Raw genomic sequence first — 19,810 nt, 5'->3', positions numbered from 1 at the left:
TTAAGTAACTTGCTGGAAGTCACATAGCCAGTGAGCAGCAGAGTGGGGATTTGAACCCCGGCAGCTCAGCTCCAGAGCCTACTTTCACTTTTAGGATATTGTGGATTTGACTCATTTGAGACTCCTATTTCTTCTGCCCATTTGCTTAGTCCCAGCCCAGGCCCACCCATCCCTGAGACACAGTGCCTCCTTCTGTCTGTCTCCTCTACCCTCCAGGAAGCTCCCTGAGGATGTGGACGGTACAGCTTGCTGCTCCTGCATGACACTGACACGGGCAAGATTCAGCTAAGCAAAACGAGGAAGGGGCGTCTGTACCCTTTTCTCGTATCTCAGCACATGTGACCTAAAGGGTTCCCACTTAAGAACCCAAGACCTGGATGCATATCTCAGCTTTGTGGTCTCCCAGCGGCGTGACCTCAGACAGGTCATTTGGTTAGACATTCATTGAACCAATGCTTATAGGATTCACCGTACTTAACACATAACCCACAATGGCCCAGACGTGTGGACGTGGGATAGAATCTAAGACAGCAATACAGATTTTTCTGCCTCTGTGTCTTACAGAGACACAGGTGCCATATCTGGGAGAAAGTGGCTAATGCCCAGTGACACCATCGTCCTGGCCCATTAGAAAAGAGTGGAACCAGCCGGGCGCGGTGGCTTATGCCTGTAATCCCAGCACTTTGGGAGGCCGAGGCGGGTGGATCACGAGGTCAGGAGATCAAGACCATCCTGGCTAACACGGTGAAACCCTGTCTCTACTAAAAATACAAAAAATAAATAAATAAAAATAAGCCAGGCGTGGTGGCAAGCGCCTGTAGTCCCAGCTACTCGGGAGGCTGAGGCAGGAGAATGGCATGAACCTGGGAGGCAGAGCTTGCAGTGAGCCAAAATTGTGCCACTGCCCTCCAGCCTGGGCTACAGAGCAAGACTCCGTCTCAAAAAAAAAAAAAAAAAGGAAAAGAGTGGAGCCTGGGCAGATGCTCCCAGAAGCTGCCGGGATTTTGCACCTAGCCATTTTCTAGGTGCGTTTATGAGCTGATATGCTGATGTCTTGCGGTGAGCACCCCCTCCTTCACAGTCCCTCAGTGTCCTTTATTTCCTCTGACAACCTGGAGGCCCGAACCTTGGGTTGTCTCTCACCTTGTCAAGGCTGAGATGGGGATTTCACAGTTGGTGGCTTCAATCAACTGCGATGGACTGGCAGCCCCTTCTTATGCCACCACCGTGACATCCTTCCTGCCACCCCTTCTCCCTCTCATCAGCTCAGCCTGGCCCTTAGGCTTACTCAGTCTTTGCCTGCTGCCTCTCTCTCTTTAAAATCAGAGAACATTGGGAAGGCACAGACGTACAATAACGTGAACGGGCAAGCCGATCTGCAGAGAGCTGTGTGTCCCTGCAGTGGTCCTCGCTGACTTCTTTTGGGGAATGCAGTCAGAGCCACAGAAAGAGCACTGGACTTGGAGCCGCCAAGTCCAGGGTTCAGATCCCAGCTCTGCACCTTTCCTGAGTGACCTCGCTGAGTGACCTTGCTGGCTTTAATTTCCTCATCTGCAAAATAAAGAAAAATGAGGCCAGGTGCGGTGGTTTACGCCTGTAATTCCAGCACTTTGAGAGGCCAAGGTGGGCAGATCACTAGAGGTCAGGAGTTCAAGACCAGCCTGGCCAACATGGCAAAATCCCGTCTCTGTTAAAAAAAAAAAAAAAAAAAATACATAAATTAGCTGGGCATGGTGGTGGGTGCCTGTAATCCCATCTACTTGGGAGGCTGATGCAGGAGAATTGCTTGGACCCGGGAGGTGGAGGTTGCAGTGAGCTGAGATTGTGCCACTGCACTCCAGCCTGTGCAACAGAGCAAGACTGTGTCTCAAAAAAAAAAAAAAAAAAAAAAAAGAGGAAAAAAGAGAGAGAGAAAGAGAAACATGACTCTAGGCTAAGAGAGGGGCTGTGAGCCATTCATTTTCACTCACCTACTCAGTTCCATGGGGAGCTAGGAATTGCGCTTTGACCCCACATCCTCAAATTTCTTCCCTCCCACTGTCCTCAGTTGGTATGTGTGTTCCTTTATACAGCAGTCCAAAAATAAACTTTACATAATTAGAGCCGCTTACAAGAAAAATCCCATCTATAACCCCGCTTTGCCCCATCTGTAAATATTCTCAATTCTCCGTGTTATTTGCATAGATTTGGGCATGATACTGTTTGGATCTATTCCATTTGCTTCATGTTATTTCACAGAAGCACTCCGTGCTGCCACAATTCTTATTTCTAATGTTAATGTCTGCCTAAGAGCCTCAAAGTGACACACTGTGATTTCTCTAACCATTCCCAATTGCTGGGTGATGAGGCAGATCCCAGCCTCTCCTTGTCGTCGGTAGCACCGCTGCAAACATCCTCGGGCATAGAACTGTGTTCTGCTTCTTGATTTATCCCCCATAAGATGAATCACCAGGAGGTTAGATTCTGGGTTTCACCCAAGGCTTCAGACTCAGCACCGTGGACAGTCAGGCCAGATAATTCTTTGTGGGATTGTCCTGTGCCTCATAGGATGTTGGACAGCATCTCTGGCCTCTAGCCACCAGATACCAGCAGCATTTTCCCCAAGTTGTAACTGCCAAAAATGTCTCCAGACATGGCCAAATGTCCCCTGGCGGGCAAACTAACCGTCAGGTGACAATCATTGTATGTTAAAGGGTAGCAATGAGTAGGTTACAAATTAAAGTCAGAAAGTTTCCCAAGAGTCCAAATAAAATCCGATTAGAAAGGTACCAGAAAGTACTGATCACTAAGATGAACCCTGAGAGGGGAGTCAGAGGCACTGAGCTTAAATTCCAGCTCCGCCATGAAGTCTTTACTTCTTAAGGCCTCAGTTCCTCATCTGTGAAATGGGAACAAGAATAGAGACTCACCTGCCGGGCCTGCGAGGCATGAGTGAGATCCTGGCTGCAAAACACTCAGCACAGCTCTGACCACAGAAAGAGCTCCATAAATGCCCATTGTGCTTGCCTGTTCTAGAGGGAGCCCGGCTAGGTTTTTCATCTTTGCTTTTGCTGCTGTGAGGACAGCAAGGTGGGGGTGTCTAGGGGACGTACTTGAAAGAAAACCATCTTTGTTATACTCTCCCCATGACCTCCTGCACCAGATTTATCCCTGGGGTTCAGCTTCCTAAACCAGACTCCATGACCCTTCTTGGTTTTTACATTTATTCATCCATCCGAGATGGGCTGAGTATCCACTGCGCATGGTGGTGCAGATTCAGAGCATGGCCCTGGGGTCAGATGCACTGGGAGCAGCACTCCCTGCACAGGTGAGCAAGCTCTGTGTGCCATGCCCTGGAGTATCTATTCCCTCCTCTATGAACCATGGAACACCTGGTTGAGGATCCCATAAACCTGTCCACTGAGAGAGCCTCTCGTGGAGAACCTACCACTTAATAGTGCTCAGTGAATGCTAGGCTCAGCCTGGGGCGTGTCTCTTCCCCAGCGCATGCATGGGTGGTGCATTTCTTGCCCAAGGCCAACGTGTGTTTGCATCCTCTGTCCCCAGGAGAAGTATGTGGAGGAACTTGGGACAGTGAGGCAGACCCTCCAGACAGACCTGGAGACGTCCATTCGGCGGATTGCTGACCTGCAGGCAGCCTTGGAAGAAGTGGCATCCAGCGACAGTGATACTGAGAGGTAACTTGCTGGGGGCTGGGCGGGGCTGGGCGCAGCAGGTGGACGGCATCCTGGAGCTCTTTGCCCTTTAGCCGGGCAGGGGCCACATTCACTGGGAAACCCAAAGATGTTCTGGGGCTGGCGGCATCAATGGCTTACTTGGGTGAGGAGAGACTGTATGTTGCTCTGCTGGTATTAACCTTTCCTTGCTGTTGTTAAAACCTCTCAGTCCGGCTCAGCAGGCCTTTGGTGAGGCAATGTGACTGGAATAAGGACTAGTGTATGGTCTTCTGCATGTTCCATGTCCAATCTTGGCCTAATTCCTAATCTGTAAAATGGGCATCATAATGTTAGGATGAACCACATGCAGTTGCCAAGACTGGACTATTTTTGACCCACAGACTGGAAGTTTCATATATTCAATCTACTGCCTATTTCATAGGGCTGTTGTTGAGAGTTAATTGAGTTCACAGATGAACATGACAGGTATGTAAGTGCTATATAAGTGGAAGCTATGTTTGGACAGAATAATGGACATTGTTTTACAAGGGCAGTGGCTGATTCAAGGATGCAAGGTTGGGCTGGTGATTAGCGAGACCACCCAAGTTCAGTGGCAGGGCTTCTTGCCTTTCTCAGAAGATGGGCTACTTCTCACCATCTCTGCTTGAGTCTCAAGCTACTGCAGGCCACAGGTGGACCGCTCAGCTGGCAAGAGTTTGGGGTATCCCAGCTGGACCCATGGGTCCAGGCTGTCCAACTCCTGTAGCATTCTGTTCCCAGGAGCTACCTTTGTGCCCTTGGCTTATTGCTTCTCTAGGAACCACAGCTGCCTGTCTTGCCACACATCCCTGCCCCCATTCTAGCCTCTGTGGCAAAGTCTGGGTAGCAGAGAAGACACTTTCCTTACATAGCTTTCCAATAAAGAATCTCCAGAGGTGGTTCCCTCCTGCTGCCTGCAAGCTGCCCCTGTACACACCTGAACAGGCCGCATTAAAAGCCAGTTTTTCTTGGTCTTCCTCTCTGTGAAGGCTGTTTTTTTCTGCAGCCAAAACAGTCAAATATCAGTCTTTGGAATGCATCCCTCTCTGTTTCCATATGAGGACCCTGACTGCAGAGAAGTTCAAGGTCACACAGCAAATTAGCTTCATACACTGAGCTAGAACTCAGGTCTGCTGAACTTCCTACCCAGACCTTGGCCATTCACACCCCTCTTACGGGGTGGAGGCAGGGGCAGCTGCTGACCTTTGGGACATGTGGGTGCAAGACAGGCCAGGGAAGCAGAGAGGGTTACAAATCAGCTCTGGTTTAGCCAGCAGGAAGAACCAGACATCTATATTGTCTATATTAGAGCTGACTATGAATAGTCCAGGAAAAAAACTGGAAGAACTACACCAACATTCTAACACGGAGGAAAGGCGTTACGGGTGACAATTTTTTTTTCTTCGAGTTTATTTATATTTTCTGAAATCTGTGCAATGAACATGCACACACATCTCTAGCTGTACTAGTACTCTCTTTAGGAGATTTTGCTCAAATAAGTTATGTACTCCATACACCTAATTTTAGAATGCGCATAACCTCCTCCCTGAATGCAATCCTGGGCTGGTCATAGCCGCTGAGGGATTTGTAACCTCAGACTCTCCAGTAAAGATGTCTGCACTCAGCAGGAGCAAGAAGGAGAGCCACTGGACTCTAAAACTCCATGTTCTTGGCCAGGCATGGTGGCCCATACCTGTAATCCCAGCACTTGGGGAGGCTGAGGCAGGAGGATCACTTGAGACCAGGAATTCAAGACCAGCCTGGGAAACATAAGGAGTCTCCATCTCTACAAAAACTCCTTTTTAAAAATTAGCCAGACATGGTGGCACCTGTAGTCCCAGCTACTCAGGAGGCTGAGGTAGGAGGATGACTTCAACCCAGGAGTTTAAGGCTGTGGTGAGCTGTGATCTGTGATTGTGCCACTGCACTGCAGTCTGGGCGGCAGAGCAAGACGCTGTCTCAGAAAATAAATAAGTAAATAAAACTTCATGTTTTGCCTCTAAATAAAAGACTTCGTCTTAAAAAATTCTTTAATTTGTGCAAAAGTGGCTTCTATGGATATTCCAAATATTCCCGCCATTCCCTGCTAATTGGCACAGCTGCCAAACTGCTGGTAAAAGGGCAAATCCTGATGTTGCAGCTGCTTTCTAGCTCCAGATGCATTTAGGATCCCACCTCCACTGCCCCCTCCTCCTCCTGTTTTATGAGTGTCATGGCAGAACTTACTGTAATTGCAAACTCCTTTTGTCAATATTACTTGTTTGATGCTTGGGCTGGCTTCTCCATTCATAGAAACAATAGAGCTTTGGCATGAATTACAGCAGGAATGAATGGCTGTAGTTACTACCATCTTTGGTCAATGAGCAAAATGTTTAAATTATTTTCACTTGCATAGCAAATATTGCTTTTCTGGTAAACAATAAAAATTAAGTAAACATAACAGCATTGGAAGGAGGTGGAGGGTCCATGCTTGAAGGGTGGGTGACAGGCTGGAAGAAGGTGCAACAAGAAGCAAGGGACAGTGTCCATCAACAGATGAATGAATAAAGAAAATGTGATGCGTATACACAATGGAGTACTATTTAGCTATGAAAAAGAATGAGATTCAGTCATTTGCAGCAATGTGAATGGAACTGGAAATCATTATGATAAGTGAAATAAGCCAGACACAGAAAGAGAAACATTGCATGTTCTTACTTACTTGTGGGATATAAAAATCAAAACAAATTTAACCCATGGGAATAGACAGTAGGAGGTGGGATGGCTAATGGGTACAAAAATGTAGTTAGAATTAATGAATGAGACCTGGTACTTAATAGCACAACAGGATGACTGTGGTCGATAATAATTTCATTGTACATTAAAAAATAACTAAAGGAGTATAACTGAGTTGTTTGTAATACAAAGGATAATTGCTTGAGGGGGTGGATACCCCATTTTCCATTATGTGATTATTCCGTATTGCATGCCTGTATAAAAACATCTCATGTACCCCCATAAATATATATACCTACTATGTACCCCCAAAAATTAAGAAATAAAAACATTGTAAAATGAAAAGGATAACAAGAAGCAAGGGACAGATATCTCACTGGGGGAATGAGGTCCTGGTGGTGAGGTCACAGAAGGTTGCAGACATCACTCCAGTCTTGACATGGGGGGGGAGTCCCCTCTGGCTTTAAAGGGACCCTGCCATCACCCTCATCCTAATAAGAGACGCCTTTATCTGTCTCCTCTGTTCTGATCTACCCTTTCTGAGCTCCATGCCCTGGGCACCCAGGAATCCACTCTGAACTCTTTGTCTCGCTTTTCATGATCTTCTGTCTCTAGGGGCTTAAATCTTCCTCCCTGCTGGGCTTCTGATGTTTTTTCCTTGACTGGATCTCTAGTTTCCGTATAACACCTGCCTCATAGCTGGAAGGGACATCACCTGCTTTTCAGAGTTGCTGTGAGGTGTGAAATGACTACAGAATGCCAGGTGTAAAAAATGCATCTTGTGCCTGTACCCGAAAAAGCCCCGTGCAACATGCAGGATTATTACAATTGGAAGTCAAGGAAGAATTTGAGAGGGAATAGGCTTTGCACGTCAACAAGTTTGATTGCCAGTTAAATCTAATAGTTAATTTCTATGTGACCTTGGACAAGTTATTCAACCTCTCTGAGCCTCCGTCTCTTTGAGTCTAAGATGGGTTAATAATAAGAAGCAAGTGATAAAGTATGACTTCCTAGCACAGTACCTTGCGCATAGTAGGGGCTCAATGAGAATCATCAATTGCATTCATTCATTCATTTGATAAATTCTTACTGAGCACCTATTGCATGCCGGATGCTGTGTTAAGTGCTTGTTTTATTACACTTGCTTCTCGTTATCGTTATTCTCTCTCACAGATGAAGAGAGGTTGAATAACTTGCCTGAAGTCAGGCAGAAATGAACGTTTGGAACTGTGTCTAAAGCTCAGGTTAGTTGAATTGCCAAGGAATAGAGAGGGAGAAGAGCCAGGGGTGGTCCTGCTTTTATCAAACCTGCATTCTGATGGTGGAGTGTGTGCATGTGTGTGTGTATATGTGTGTGTGTATCCAAAAATAAAGTACACAGACTGATAAATAAAACACTAGAATACAGTTGGAGTTACGAGGGCAGAGAACGTGGTGCTGTGATGAAGAGCAGGATAGCCAGATATAGCCTCCCAGAGAGGAAGGGGTTGCAGTTAAGACCTGAATGAGAAGAAGGGGCCAGCCATGGGAAGGCCTGGAGAAAATGAGTAAAGGCAGATCAAGGCACGTTCTAGGAAGTGAAAGAAGACCAGTGTCCCCCAGGAAGGTAGATGAGGGAGCAGCAGCCCTCTCGTTCCCCTTTTCTCTTTCTCCATCCCGCCTTCCTCTTTCCCTTTCTCCTACCTTTCTTCTCCTCTGACGACGACCCATGGAAACCCACTGATACCCTCAGTTTCTTAAAATGCCCCAGTGCCCCAGGCAGGATTGGCCACATCATTTGTAGGGTTCAGTGTGAAGTGAAAGTGTGGGGCTTGCCGGGCACGGTGGCTCACGCCTGTAATCCCAGCACTTTGGGAGGCCAAGGTGGGTGGATCACTTGAGGTCAGGAGATCGAGACCAGCCTGGCCAACATGGTGAAACCCTGTCTCTACCAAAAATATAAAAATTAGCTGGGCGTGGTGGTGCACGCCTGTAGTTCCAGGGCCTCAGGAAGCGGAGGCAGGAAGATGGCTTAAACAAGGGAGGCAGAGGTTGCAGTGAGCTGAGATGGTGCCAGTATACTGCAGCCTGGGCAACAGAGTGAAACTCTGTCAGAAAGAGAGAGAGAGAGAGAGAGAGAGAGAGGGGAGGCAGAGAGAGAGAGAGAGAGAGAGAGAGAAGGAAAGGAAGGAAAGGAAAGAAAGGAAGGAAAAAGGGAGGAAAGGAAAGAAAGAAGGCCGGACGCGGTGGCTCACGCCTGTAATCCCAGCACCCGGAGGCCGAGGCGTGCGGATCACGAGGTCAGGAGATCGAGACCATCCTGGTTAACATGGTGAAACCCCATCTCTACTAAAAATACAAAAAAATTAGCCAGGCGTGGTGGCGGGTGCCTGTAGTCCCAGCTACTCAGGAGCCTGAGGCAGGAGAATGGCGTGAACCTGGAAGGTGGAGCTTGGAGTGAGCCGAGATCATGCCACTGCACTCCAGCCTGGGCGACAGAGCGAGACTCTGTCTCAACAACAACAACCAAAAAAAAAAAAAAAAAGAAAGAAAGGAAGGAAGGAAGGGGCTCCTTGTTCAAAAAATATTAAAAATTTTAAGACCGTGACAGAAGAGCATTAAACCAAAATGCAGGCCCTTCTGGGCATGGGTTGCCAGCCCCTGAAGCCAGGCCTGAATCCAACGTGGTTCTTAGGGAGCATTTCCTAATTCTCGGCAGGCCTTGATCCTCATGTGTTGACTTAGAACTTGGATCTGAGGTGGAAACACAGTGTAGATTTCAATAATATCGCAGAGATGGGGAAACTGGGAAAAAAATTGCCCATGAAGTCTCAATACATTTCAAAGAATTAATATTGTATAAGGCATGTTCTCTGATCACAGTGCGATTAAATTGGTTGTAAACAATGAAAAGAAGTATTTGTGTTGCTAGATTGTAAATCCACAGTCCACAGCAGAACCCCCAGCTCCTGCCCAGGCCCCAGTCTATAGTGTCCCACTTGTCAGCAGCTCCACGCTACACTTCACTCCTAATTGCCTCATCACCCTGGGGTAAGAGGTTTGGATTAGAGCCTGAGGGACTGGTTTGAGGTACTTCTCCAGAGTTCTCAATTATAATAGAATTCAAAGCCAACCCAGGAGAGAAACACACACACACACACACACACACACACACACACACACACACACACACAGAGAGAGAGAGAGAGAGAGAGAGAGAGAGAGAGAGAAGCTTTAGCTGCAGGTGAGGTTCTTGGAGAGACTTGTTCAAATTACAAAAAGTCACATTTCCCCATGTTGGGAATTAGATCTGAGTGTAACAGGCCTTCCAGGCTGGAAACGTGGCTACGTGCTCAGAAAACCAGGCGGCCTGTGCGGCAGCATTTAAACGTGTGCTCTCTTGCACTAGGGACCTGCATTGTAACTTGCACTGTGGCATCAACCTCCTGAGATTAATGGAGAAATGCTTTAAGCCAGTCACCCAGGCCTGGGGCATGCTCATTATTCATGGAGGGAGGAATGTGCTGGCTGACCGACAGCCCCGTCTCCTCATGGCCCAGGGGCTGCGGCTGCTCTGTCTGTCACCTTGGCTAAGGGGTAAAGGGGTTTGGGTGAGATGTAGAGAGGTCAGTGAATGACCTCTTACTCTTGGGTTAGCTGAAAGTGCGTAAGTACCAGCTGGTCCAATCTGAGATGAATGCTCTGAAAAAAGAGTCCTCAATTGCTTTGTTGAGTATAAGTTGGACATTTTCCAATGTACATCCTTTTATAACCTGGCTAAAATTAGGCTGCAGTAGGACAAGTGGAAAGATCTGGGTCTAACCAAAGATTCTGGTTGCTACTGAGGGCATGCTTCTGAGTTAATTTATTCGTGAGTGGACCCAGGCTCTGTCCAAACTGTAAAGTTTCTTGCTACATAGTAGGACAGTCATTGGAACTGCCAACAGCTCCTTTCCAGCAACTTTTTTACTTTCTAGTTTGTTCCCTGTGAGTAATGAATGTGCTGCTGCAGGCCAAGGAGAACAACTTAAAGCATTCCTATTAATCTAAGAAGGTTGATGCTGCAGTTCAAGTTGCAACGCAAGGCCTTAGTACCACATACACCTGTTTAAATGATGCTGCATAGACCTCCTGGCTTTCCTTCTAGCCCATATATCTAGCTTGTAGGATTCACAGAGAGTCAGGGCTCCAAACTACTTTATCTATTGCAGCATTACAGGAAATAATGATAATTGTAAGAATAGGTACCGTTTCTTGAGAAATTACTTTGTGCAGGTACTATGCTACCTGTTTGGGATACATTATCCTCAGAACAACTCTCTGAGGTTCCTACCATTATCATTTCCAGTTTGCAGATGAAGGAACTGAGAAGTCAAGAAACTTGCCCCAATCCATGCAGTAAGTGATGAAGCCATGATCTGATTTCCAGGCTGACCCCATAACCTACACTGCTAATGGCCAAGCTCTGCTGTCATGTCAAATGTAACCTACTTCCTCCTTTCCCTTGTCAAGGTCTCTGTTCTCTGCCCAGTAACTGCCCTGTCATTAAGGAGAACTTGTGTCTGTCACTGTGAGATGGGGCCAGTGAATTTACATGTTACTTCCCAGGCAACATTTGCATTTAGACTGGAACTGTCTGGCAAAGACTGACCCTAAAGAAGTACAGCTGAAGACATTGAATTCATTATCTTGCTCATCGTCAATCCCCTGTTTACAAATTCCCAGCACAAGTCCCCCTCCCCCTCCCCCTCCCCCTCCGCCTCCCCCTCCCCCTTCCCCTTCCCCTCCCCCTCCCCCTCCCCCTTCCCCTCCTTTCCTCTCCTCCCCCTCCCCCTCCCCTCCTCCTCCTCTTCCTCCTCCTCTTCTTGTCTCACTCTGTCACCCAGGCTGGAGTGCAATGGCATGATATTGGCTCACTGCAACCTCTGCCTCCCAGGTTCAAGCAATTCTTCCACCTCAGCCTCCCGAGTAGCTGGGACTAGAGGCACATGCCACCACGCCTGGCTAATTTTTTTTTTTTTGAGACGGAGTCTCGCTCTGTCGCCCAGGCTAGAGTGCAGTGGCCGGATCTCAGCTCACTGCAAGCTCCGCCTCCCGGGTTTACACCATTCTCGTGCCTCAGCCTCCTGAGTAGCTGGGACTACAGGCGCCCACCACCTCGCCCTGCTAGTTTTTTTTGTGTGTTTTTTAGTAGAGACGGGGTTTCACCGTGTTAGCCAGGATAGTCTCCATCTCCTGACCTCGTGGTCCACCTGTCTCGGCCTCCCAAAGTGCTGGGATTACAGGCTTGAGCCACCGAGCCCGACCCCTAATTTTTGTATTTTTAGTAGAAACAGGGTTTCACCATATTCCCCAGGTTGGTCTTGAACTCCTGACCTCGTGATGCACCCGCCTCCACTTCCCAAAGTGCTGGGATTATAGGCATGAGCCACCATGCCTGGTCAAGTTCTTTTTTTGAAAAGCCACTTGCACCAAGGGGAGAGAAAGAACCACTGACCTCATGTCAGGAGATGAGGGTCCCAGACAGCTGTACCACCAAATGAATCAGGACCATGGACAGGTCATCTGTCCTTTGGGCCTGTGCCCACTCAGCAGAAAACAATGAATGGACACCCTCTGTATTGGGACACAGGGTACAGTAGGGAACAAGCAAACATGGACTTGCCTCATGGAGCTTGTAGCCCAGAGACACTTTCTTCACATGGTAAAAGGACCAGTGGGTTTCAAACTCCCTCCTTATTGTAGAATTCCTTTTTTATACCAAAGCAAACTCATGTACAAAATTCTAGCTTAGGATGGAGTGCAGCCATCTTCTGATTGGAGCGAGAGGGGAAGGTTTGGGGCTAATCCTTCCTCCTAGGTCTCTCTTCTTAACCCCTTGGTACCCGCACTTTTCATGGTGTCTCCCAGAGCTCAAGGGCTCCATGCACCATGGTGTACAAACTCAAGTACTTTCCAGGACCAGTAACCTGTGACTTACAGGCAGTCAACATGGCAGTGAGTTCTGCCCATGTGGTTTAATGCTTCTCAGGAGCAGACAGTACAAAACTCTCCACTGCTTCTGCCTGAAAGCCTTTTTTAAAAAAAAATCTCCTGTCCCGAATACTTCATTGCAGATCATCTCATGATAAAGGCATTAGGTGCCTTCAGCATTTGTTCATACAATAAACGTGAGCCTTAGTTCCCAGAAGCTCTTAATTCAGCCTCCTTATTTTAAACATACTCTCATTTTTTTTGGAGACCAGCTCAAATGGTAGGAAGCATGTGGTCCAGGTCAGATACGAGTCTTGGTATGGACAGTATTTCATCATGAATGAACAAACAGACCACCTGGTGGGTCTTGACTTCAGCCTTAGATATTCTATGCAAATTTAGCGAAACAGGTTTATGGGCAAAAAAACCAGTGTACAGATACTATAAAAATGTAGGATTCATAAGCAGTTATACTTTCATTTTTTTAATTTGTTTTTGTGGCTAGTTCTTTCCCAGATCAGAAGCTTAGGAGGGGCTAGTAACAATTGCTGATAATCTAGGCTCTTACAAGGTTGCCTTTTTAGATTCTTCACTGTTTTTTTCTCCCCCACATTGTGACACTATGATTAAGTGTGTAACAGTAGTTAGCAGTGCAGTGTTGGGTCATGCCTGCTGTCTGCTTCTTAGTCATGTAAACTATTGGCCTAGTAAATGCAGATCTTCCTGTTAAGGTAGAAAAAGCATTGAGATTAGCTATTGTAATAGAGTCTGGCAGAAACTAAAATACAAACTCTAAATGAAGAGACCTTAACAAAAGGACTACTTACAAAGGTGTGAGGAAGCCCCAAGCTATAGATGGTGCAGCACCTAGGGAATAGCAGCAACTGAGAGCAGTAACTCCTGCAAGGTCTGAAGGGAGAAGAAGAGGGTGCAATTGCTGGAATCCAGAAAGAAAGAGAGTGAGAGAAAGGCCTGATAGGAGGAGCTCTGACCTTTGGTTGAGAGCTGCAGCCAACACAAGGATAGGCAGTAGAGAAAAATTCAGAAATCCAGGACAATAAGTACTTCAGCTTCCCTCTCTTCCCTCCTTCCTGTGAACTGTCAGCTGCATTCCCTATTGGCTGAGCCCAAGAGAAAGCCATGGGATAGGAAACCCATTGATGGGATAGGGAAGCCATTGATGGGATAGGGAAGCCATTGATGGGATAGGGAACCCATTGATGGGATAGGGAACTCATTGATGGGATAGGGAAGTCATTGATGGGATAGGGAAGCCATTGATGGGATAGGGAAGCCGTTGATGGGATAGGGAACCCATTGATGGGATAGGGAACCCATTGATGTTGTCCATACAGACCAGCCCCCTGTACGGACAGAGTGGGTCAGAGAGCAGGAGCATGCAGAAGAGTAAGGAGATGAGAAGATGCTCACCATGATTAGACATCATGAAGTGAATGGGTCTCTAGTACTGGGGAAGAGCCCTTTGGAAGAGGGTGAATCTGAATGCCGAGTCCACCCATGGGGCTAATACTCATGGAGTCAGCCAGGGTAAATAGTGAACAAGAACTAACACCAGCGTGTGCTTTGATTAGCTATTGGGCAGTAAAGACTTTCCTGAGTGCTGGATTCAAGTAAAGATTGGTGTTTAGTCAAAAGAGGTGAGAAAGTACTCAAAATATAAGTGAATAGGTGACTGTGTTCCAATAAAACTTTTTCCCTGTACGGAAACATATTCCCTTATTTTGGGGATTAGAATGTGAACATCTTTGGGGGCCATTATTCTGCCTCCCACAAGGCCATTCACAAAAGCTGCTTTTGTTCCGTTGTAGAGTCCTTTTCTTCGAAGGACCAGATAGTAAATATTTAGCCTTTTGCTGCCATATTGTCTTTGTTGCACTACTATTATGGTGCGAAAACAATCACAGACAAAAATCTCTATTTATAAAAGTAGATGGGAGGCTAGAATTGGCCCATAGCTGTTGTTTACTGACTTTTCTGCTGTTGGATTCACCAAGGATTGTCTGAGAACTTCTGGTCTGGCTGAGCTTTGGGGCTGAAGGATGAATAACACTTGTTCTTGGTCCAGAAGGGGTGTTGGTCACTGCCTGGTGGGAACAAATGCAGGTAAACAGAAACCCCCAGGGTGACAGGCTCTTGAGGGTGGGAGCCAAGGAGCAGCAGGTGCATCTCATAGAGGAAACAGCTAGATCTTCTAAAAGAGGAATTGTCCAGATTACAGCAGAGAATACTGAGAAGCCCCAGTGTGACGATCCAGATTAAAATGATGTCCTAGGTGTCTGAGGTTTGCGGTTTGGCTGTCTGCATCCACCCACTGAACGATTGCACGCTGGTTAGGAGCTTGAGCTTAACAGGCCTGGGATCAAAAGCTGTGTGACTTAGACAAGTGTGTCAGGTTCCTAATCTCTAAAATGGAGACGCATGGGGGAAGTAGATGAGATTGTGTGGGTAGCATATTTGTTGAATGGAGGGATGCTCTAAAGAATAGCTACCATCGTAATTAGTATTGGAGTTGCCCACAATGCCCCGAGAAGCTGCCCTGCTCCATGTCTGATTTGCTAGCACTCACGAAGAACATACAGCAAATGCCTTGCTTGTTAGCAATAACAATGCTATTAATAATAGCAGTACTAGTTGTACTAAAACAAGAGTAGCGGTAATGGTTGCTACCACTTAATTAGCACTATCTATTTGCCAGGAACCATGCTGAGATCTTTACAAGGGTTATCTCACTTACTGTGCTCCACAGCAGTGCCCCATTATTTGCCACATTTTAAGAAGGAAGAAAGGAAGCTCAGGGAAGGCAAGTGACTTCCCTGAGATCACACAGGGGCAAAGGTTGGAAGTGGGATTGACACCCATGTCTGTCTAATGTCAATAACCATGTTCCCAAGCTCCTGGCAGCACGAGGATAACACACTCTTTCTTGTGCCTCTTACTAGTGTCCAGACAGCAGTGGATTGTGGCAGCAGTGGCAAAAAAGAGATGTAAGTTAACCCCAAGTAGAACCGAGCAGCTCACAAGGGTGAGCCCCTGGCTGTCTCTGTCTAGTTTGCAGAGGGAACATCCATGTCCGCTTAGAGAATTATCAGTGATGCCCATGAGACTAATGCCTTCATGGTCACAACATATAGCACTAGGGACATAGTATTGAACTGCCCTAGTTCTTTTAGACAGAAAGAAGCCTGTGCCTCCTCATGCCACGGTCCTCAAACACCTTCGATGGCTCCCTGTTGCCCCAGAATAGACTTTTTACACTGACATTTGTATTCTGCACATTCAGACCCTTACTTTCCCCTCTAACTGTGATTTCTGGTTTCCATATTGTTTATGCCCCAACCATTATGACCTCCATACCTATGTGCACATGATTCCTTCCACCACAAAATTCCATTCTTCTGTCCCTGCATAGCCAAATGCTAACCTTCAGAGAAGATGGAGCTCAACTTTCGCTACTTGATGTCTTGCCTTGGGCCTCCACGAAGCAAATCAAGGCTCCCTCTCTGAAAGAAAAAAATGATTAATGCTTTATAGAGGCATAGAGGGTAGGTTTTATTAGAACCTACCATTATGAACGCTTTGTAGAGACAGAGGGCAGGTTCTAGTAAAACCTACCCTCTGTCCCTCTATAAAATATTAATAATTTAAAAAAAAATTTATGGTTATTTATAGAGATGGGGTCTTGAGGACAGGGTCAATGTTAAGTTCATGTGTTCAGCTCCCTAGTGCTTGGCATACAAGGAGCATCCTATTAAAAAAACTATATATATTACAATATATATACACACACATGCACACATATAAATATTAATATACAAATATACACACATACATATACACACACATATACATAATGTCGAGTGAGTATATCAACTTACGTGGTTTCATTGAGAACCTATGAGGACTCCCTCTCTGTCTGTGCCACTTTCAGAATCAGGGGACATAAAAGTAGAGTCCCTGTTTATAAAGATGATCTAGCTAAGGTAAGGAAGGAGTTAAGACCTTCACACTTGATATATTCCTTGAACATACCAAGATCAATGCCAAACTTTACTCCTAAATTGGAGAGACCTCAACATTTGTATTGGAGTGTGTATCTTCCCAAGGAAGAGGGCCATGATTAATAGCATGGGCACTGGAATAAAAAGGAACAGGGTTTGCATCCCAATTTCATCATTGACTAGCTGGGTGAACTTGGCCAAGACCCAAATTGGCCTCTCCAAATCTCAGTAATTCCATCTGTGTAACTGTGGCAGCACTGGCTCCTACCTCTCTGGGATGGTGAATGAGGCTATGCAGGTATATCACTTAGCACAATGCCTGGCTTATGCTATGGGCGAGTATCTAATTATTGCTGTTACTGTGGTTGTCATCATGCTGATGGTGTCCTGCAATCTTATTCTAGGGATAACGTATCCATCCTCAGCTCCCAGCCAGAGGGCAGCCTGCAGTCCTGGTTGAGCTGTACTCTGTCCATGGCCACGGATACTATGAGGACTCCTTCTCGACAGTCAGTCACCAGCAGCCGCATCCTCAGCCCCAGGTAAGAGTATCTCCCTGCTGCCTCTGGATGGCCAATAGCTTGAAGAATCTCAGACTTTGAAAGTTGTTGTTCAAGTCTTTCATTGTCTCTGGCATAGGCGAGAACAAGCATGGTCCTGAAAGTCTGAGGTATAACTCTGCCACTTCCTAGCTTTGTGACTTTAGGCAGATCCCTTACCCTCTCTGAGCCTCTACTTCCCCATCTGCAAAACATGGAATATAATTTTATTTACTGATCCAAATGGTTGAAGCAATGAGGACCTAATGCAGTCCTCTCCAGAGCTTGGTTTTCCAGATTTTAAAATAGCACAGGGTGAACATTTAAAAAAATAGCAAGAGTTGTTATAGTTGCCTTCTCCTTAAGGCACGTCATACTCTTTTTTCCATTTATGGGTAATTACAGGTTCAAAAAATTTTTAATAAACATATTCACTTAAGTTTTTTTTAATGGAGAATCATCATAAACAAGTTGGGCCAGAGGATTTATCATCTGGAGATTTTAGCTTTATTTGAATTTTAGCTTTATTTTTAATTTTATAATTTCCTTACCACAGAAAGGGATGAATTCAGGTGTGGCCTGATATGGAAGCGTCACAAATCTACAGAAGTGCCAACAATAACCACCTTCAATAAATGGGCCTTTGGATTCACCCTTAGTTGCACAACTTCTATCATCCATCTTCCCTCTTGCTTTTCAGCTCCATTTCTCTGAGCTCATTTGGTTTCCCTTTTCAAGGGTGGCCCTCTTGTAATTAGGAGTTAATGGCCATAAGTCAGAAATTATGATTAAGAGATGCATAATTAAGATGAAATGCACACAGCTTTTGTGAACAGAAGGACCAATGTGATAAGACTGGAAAAATCACAGATTCACAGAGCAAACCTAGACAAACCCCTTCCTGACTCAAAGACGTGTTTGCTTTGACGCAGGGGTTGTCTTTACAAAAAAGAAGGGAGTGGGAGTTTATGCTAACCTTCTGGGCATATTTGGCAAATGGCAAATGTCTGGTGCATGTCTGCAGGATGGTCTTAGGCTGAAAGACTTAAGCAGAAAATATCAAAGAAAGGCTCCAAGAATGGGGTGCTTCTGGGGAGCTAATTAAAGCAAGATTATCTGATTACTGCTCTTAATTAAAAACAAAGGCCTGTATGAAGAAGGGAATTGTGTCCTCTGTGAACCCCAAACTATGAGGACTTTTATCTCTTCTGAAAACTAAATGCCTTTGCTTTAGCCTGTCTGCCAGTGGCAGCAGGAGAATTGGAGGCAGCCAGAGAAGAATACTCATTAATATTATAACCAAGTTTCATAATTATAATCATGTTAGGATGGATGATAAGGATCCTAACCCATGAATCGTAGCCTCATCTAAGCTGTTTGGCACCTGTTTGAATGGGACATGGTAGGGTATGATGGTTTTGGTGCAGGATCTGAAGTCAGATCTAGATTCCAATTCTTTTTTTTTTCATTTGCTATAAATGTTTAAGATATTATGGATGATTATCAAATAACAAAAAGTAGGCACTTTTTACGTTGTAATGGCCCATTGAAAAGTTTTAGAATTGTTATTCGATACAGAGATTCATCTTTAATCAGTGTTCTGGCTGCTTCCAAATTCACTGAATTCTCTAGCACTGGATTAGAAACCATAATTTATAGGAAAACGTATATAACGTATAGTTTTTAAAGTAAACTTTTTGGAACAACAAGACAAAGCAGTACATATAACTTTCAATAAGCATTTCAAAATGCTTACTATGTATGGGCCCGGACATAGATTAAAAAATAATATTCCAATTTTTGATTTGCATATCTGCAGCTGTGAGATTTTGGGCAAGCTGCTTAACTTCTCTGTTCATGTTTCCTCCTGAGTAAATCATGATTGTTGTCAGGGGCAATGTGGTGATGCACAAGCCACTCTTTACACAGAGCCTGGCACCTAGAAAGAGCTAAAAACATTAGCCATTTGAATCAGCATTAGCAACTATTCGATGCCCGGAGGAATCCCAGGAGGTAGACTTCACCATCTATCTTCATGTTACGGAAGAGAAATCCGAGACTCGGAGAAGGGGGAGCAACTGATCCATGCATAGATGGTCTTACAGCTTCTGCAGCGGGCCCTCAGGCAAGGTGGGTCGGTCTTCAGCCTCTCCCAGAGAGCCCCATCCAGAGTCTCTTTCCCTTTTCCCTTTCCCCTTCCACGTCCTTGGGCATGTTCAGCTGCTGTTCGGAGTGAACAGTTCTTGCACCAAGAACAGGGAGGGGGCAGGAGGCAAGGCAGATACTTACACATCTGTAAGAAGGGATTTCTTGTCCGTCTTCCTCATGGCCACATCCCCAGGGTTGGCTCACAGTTGGTGCTCCATAAGTGTTTGATGAATGAATAACTGACCACAGCATCAAAGCTGGAGCAGAAATATTAACTGTGGTTTGTCACAGCTCAGCACTGATCGTGGTGCAGAGAGGGTTGGTAGTTCCCTCAGTAGCACAAAGTAGGTAAGTAGAAGAGCCAGAATTTGAACCTAGGTTGGAATCCCTCCAAAGCTTCTATTTTATTTGCCACCCTACCACAGCTCTCTGACATTCATCCGGGAGGTAGATCACTCACCTGGTAAAGTTTACTGGAAAAATCTGACCTCTGTTTATTAATACTAAAACCGCCTAAGGATTGTTATTCAACCTTCAGTGTTCAGCCAAGACAAAGTGTCTACTGAGTGCCAGATCCTGTGGCATTGAGCCCTAAAGATTTTGAACCCCTTCCTTTGAATATGTTTACAGCTGGAAGACTCAAGACATTCTGAGTTGCAAAGGACCACTGGGATTGTCCAGCCCAACTTGCTCAGTATACAGATGGGAAAACCTGAGGTCTGCAGAGGAAATATCTTATCCA

General features: G+C 45.8%; 1 protein-coding gene across 1 annotated transcript in view; it reads left to right on the top strand.

The window, feature by feature from the left end:
• Window positions 1-19,810, top strand: part of LOC119627367 (unconventional myosin-XVIIIb) — a 133,818-nt gene that overhangs the window by 90,135 nt on the left and 23,873 nt on the right. The window contains exons 11-13 of the mRNA XM_073006857.1: window positions 3,547-3,677; window positions 15,323-15,367; window positions 16,786-16,923. Of these exons, the coding sequence (XP_072862958.1) occupies window positions 3,547-3,677; window positions 15,323-15,367; window positions 16,786-16,923 (314 nt within the window). The remainder of the gene's footprint in view (window positions 1-3,546; window positions 3,678-15,322; window positions 15,368-16,785; window positions 16,924-19,810) is intronic.

The sequence above is a fragment of the Chlorocebus sabaeus genome, chromosome 19 (assembly GCF_047675955.1).
Source record: "Chlorocebus sabaeus isolate Y175 chromosome 19, mChlSab1.0.hap1, whole genome shotgun sequence".
Classification (NCBI taxonomy): Eukaryota; Metazoa; Chordata; class Mammalia; order Primates; family Cercopithecidae; genus Chlorocebus; species Chlorocebus sabaeus.
The sequence above is the reverse complement of the archived record's forward strand: the minus strand, read 5'-3'. Positions and strand labels throughout refer to the sequence as shown.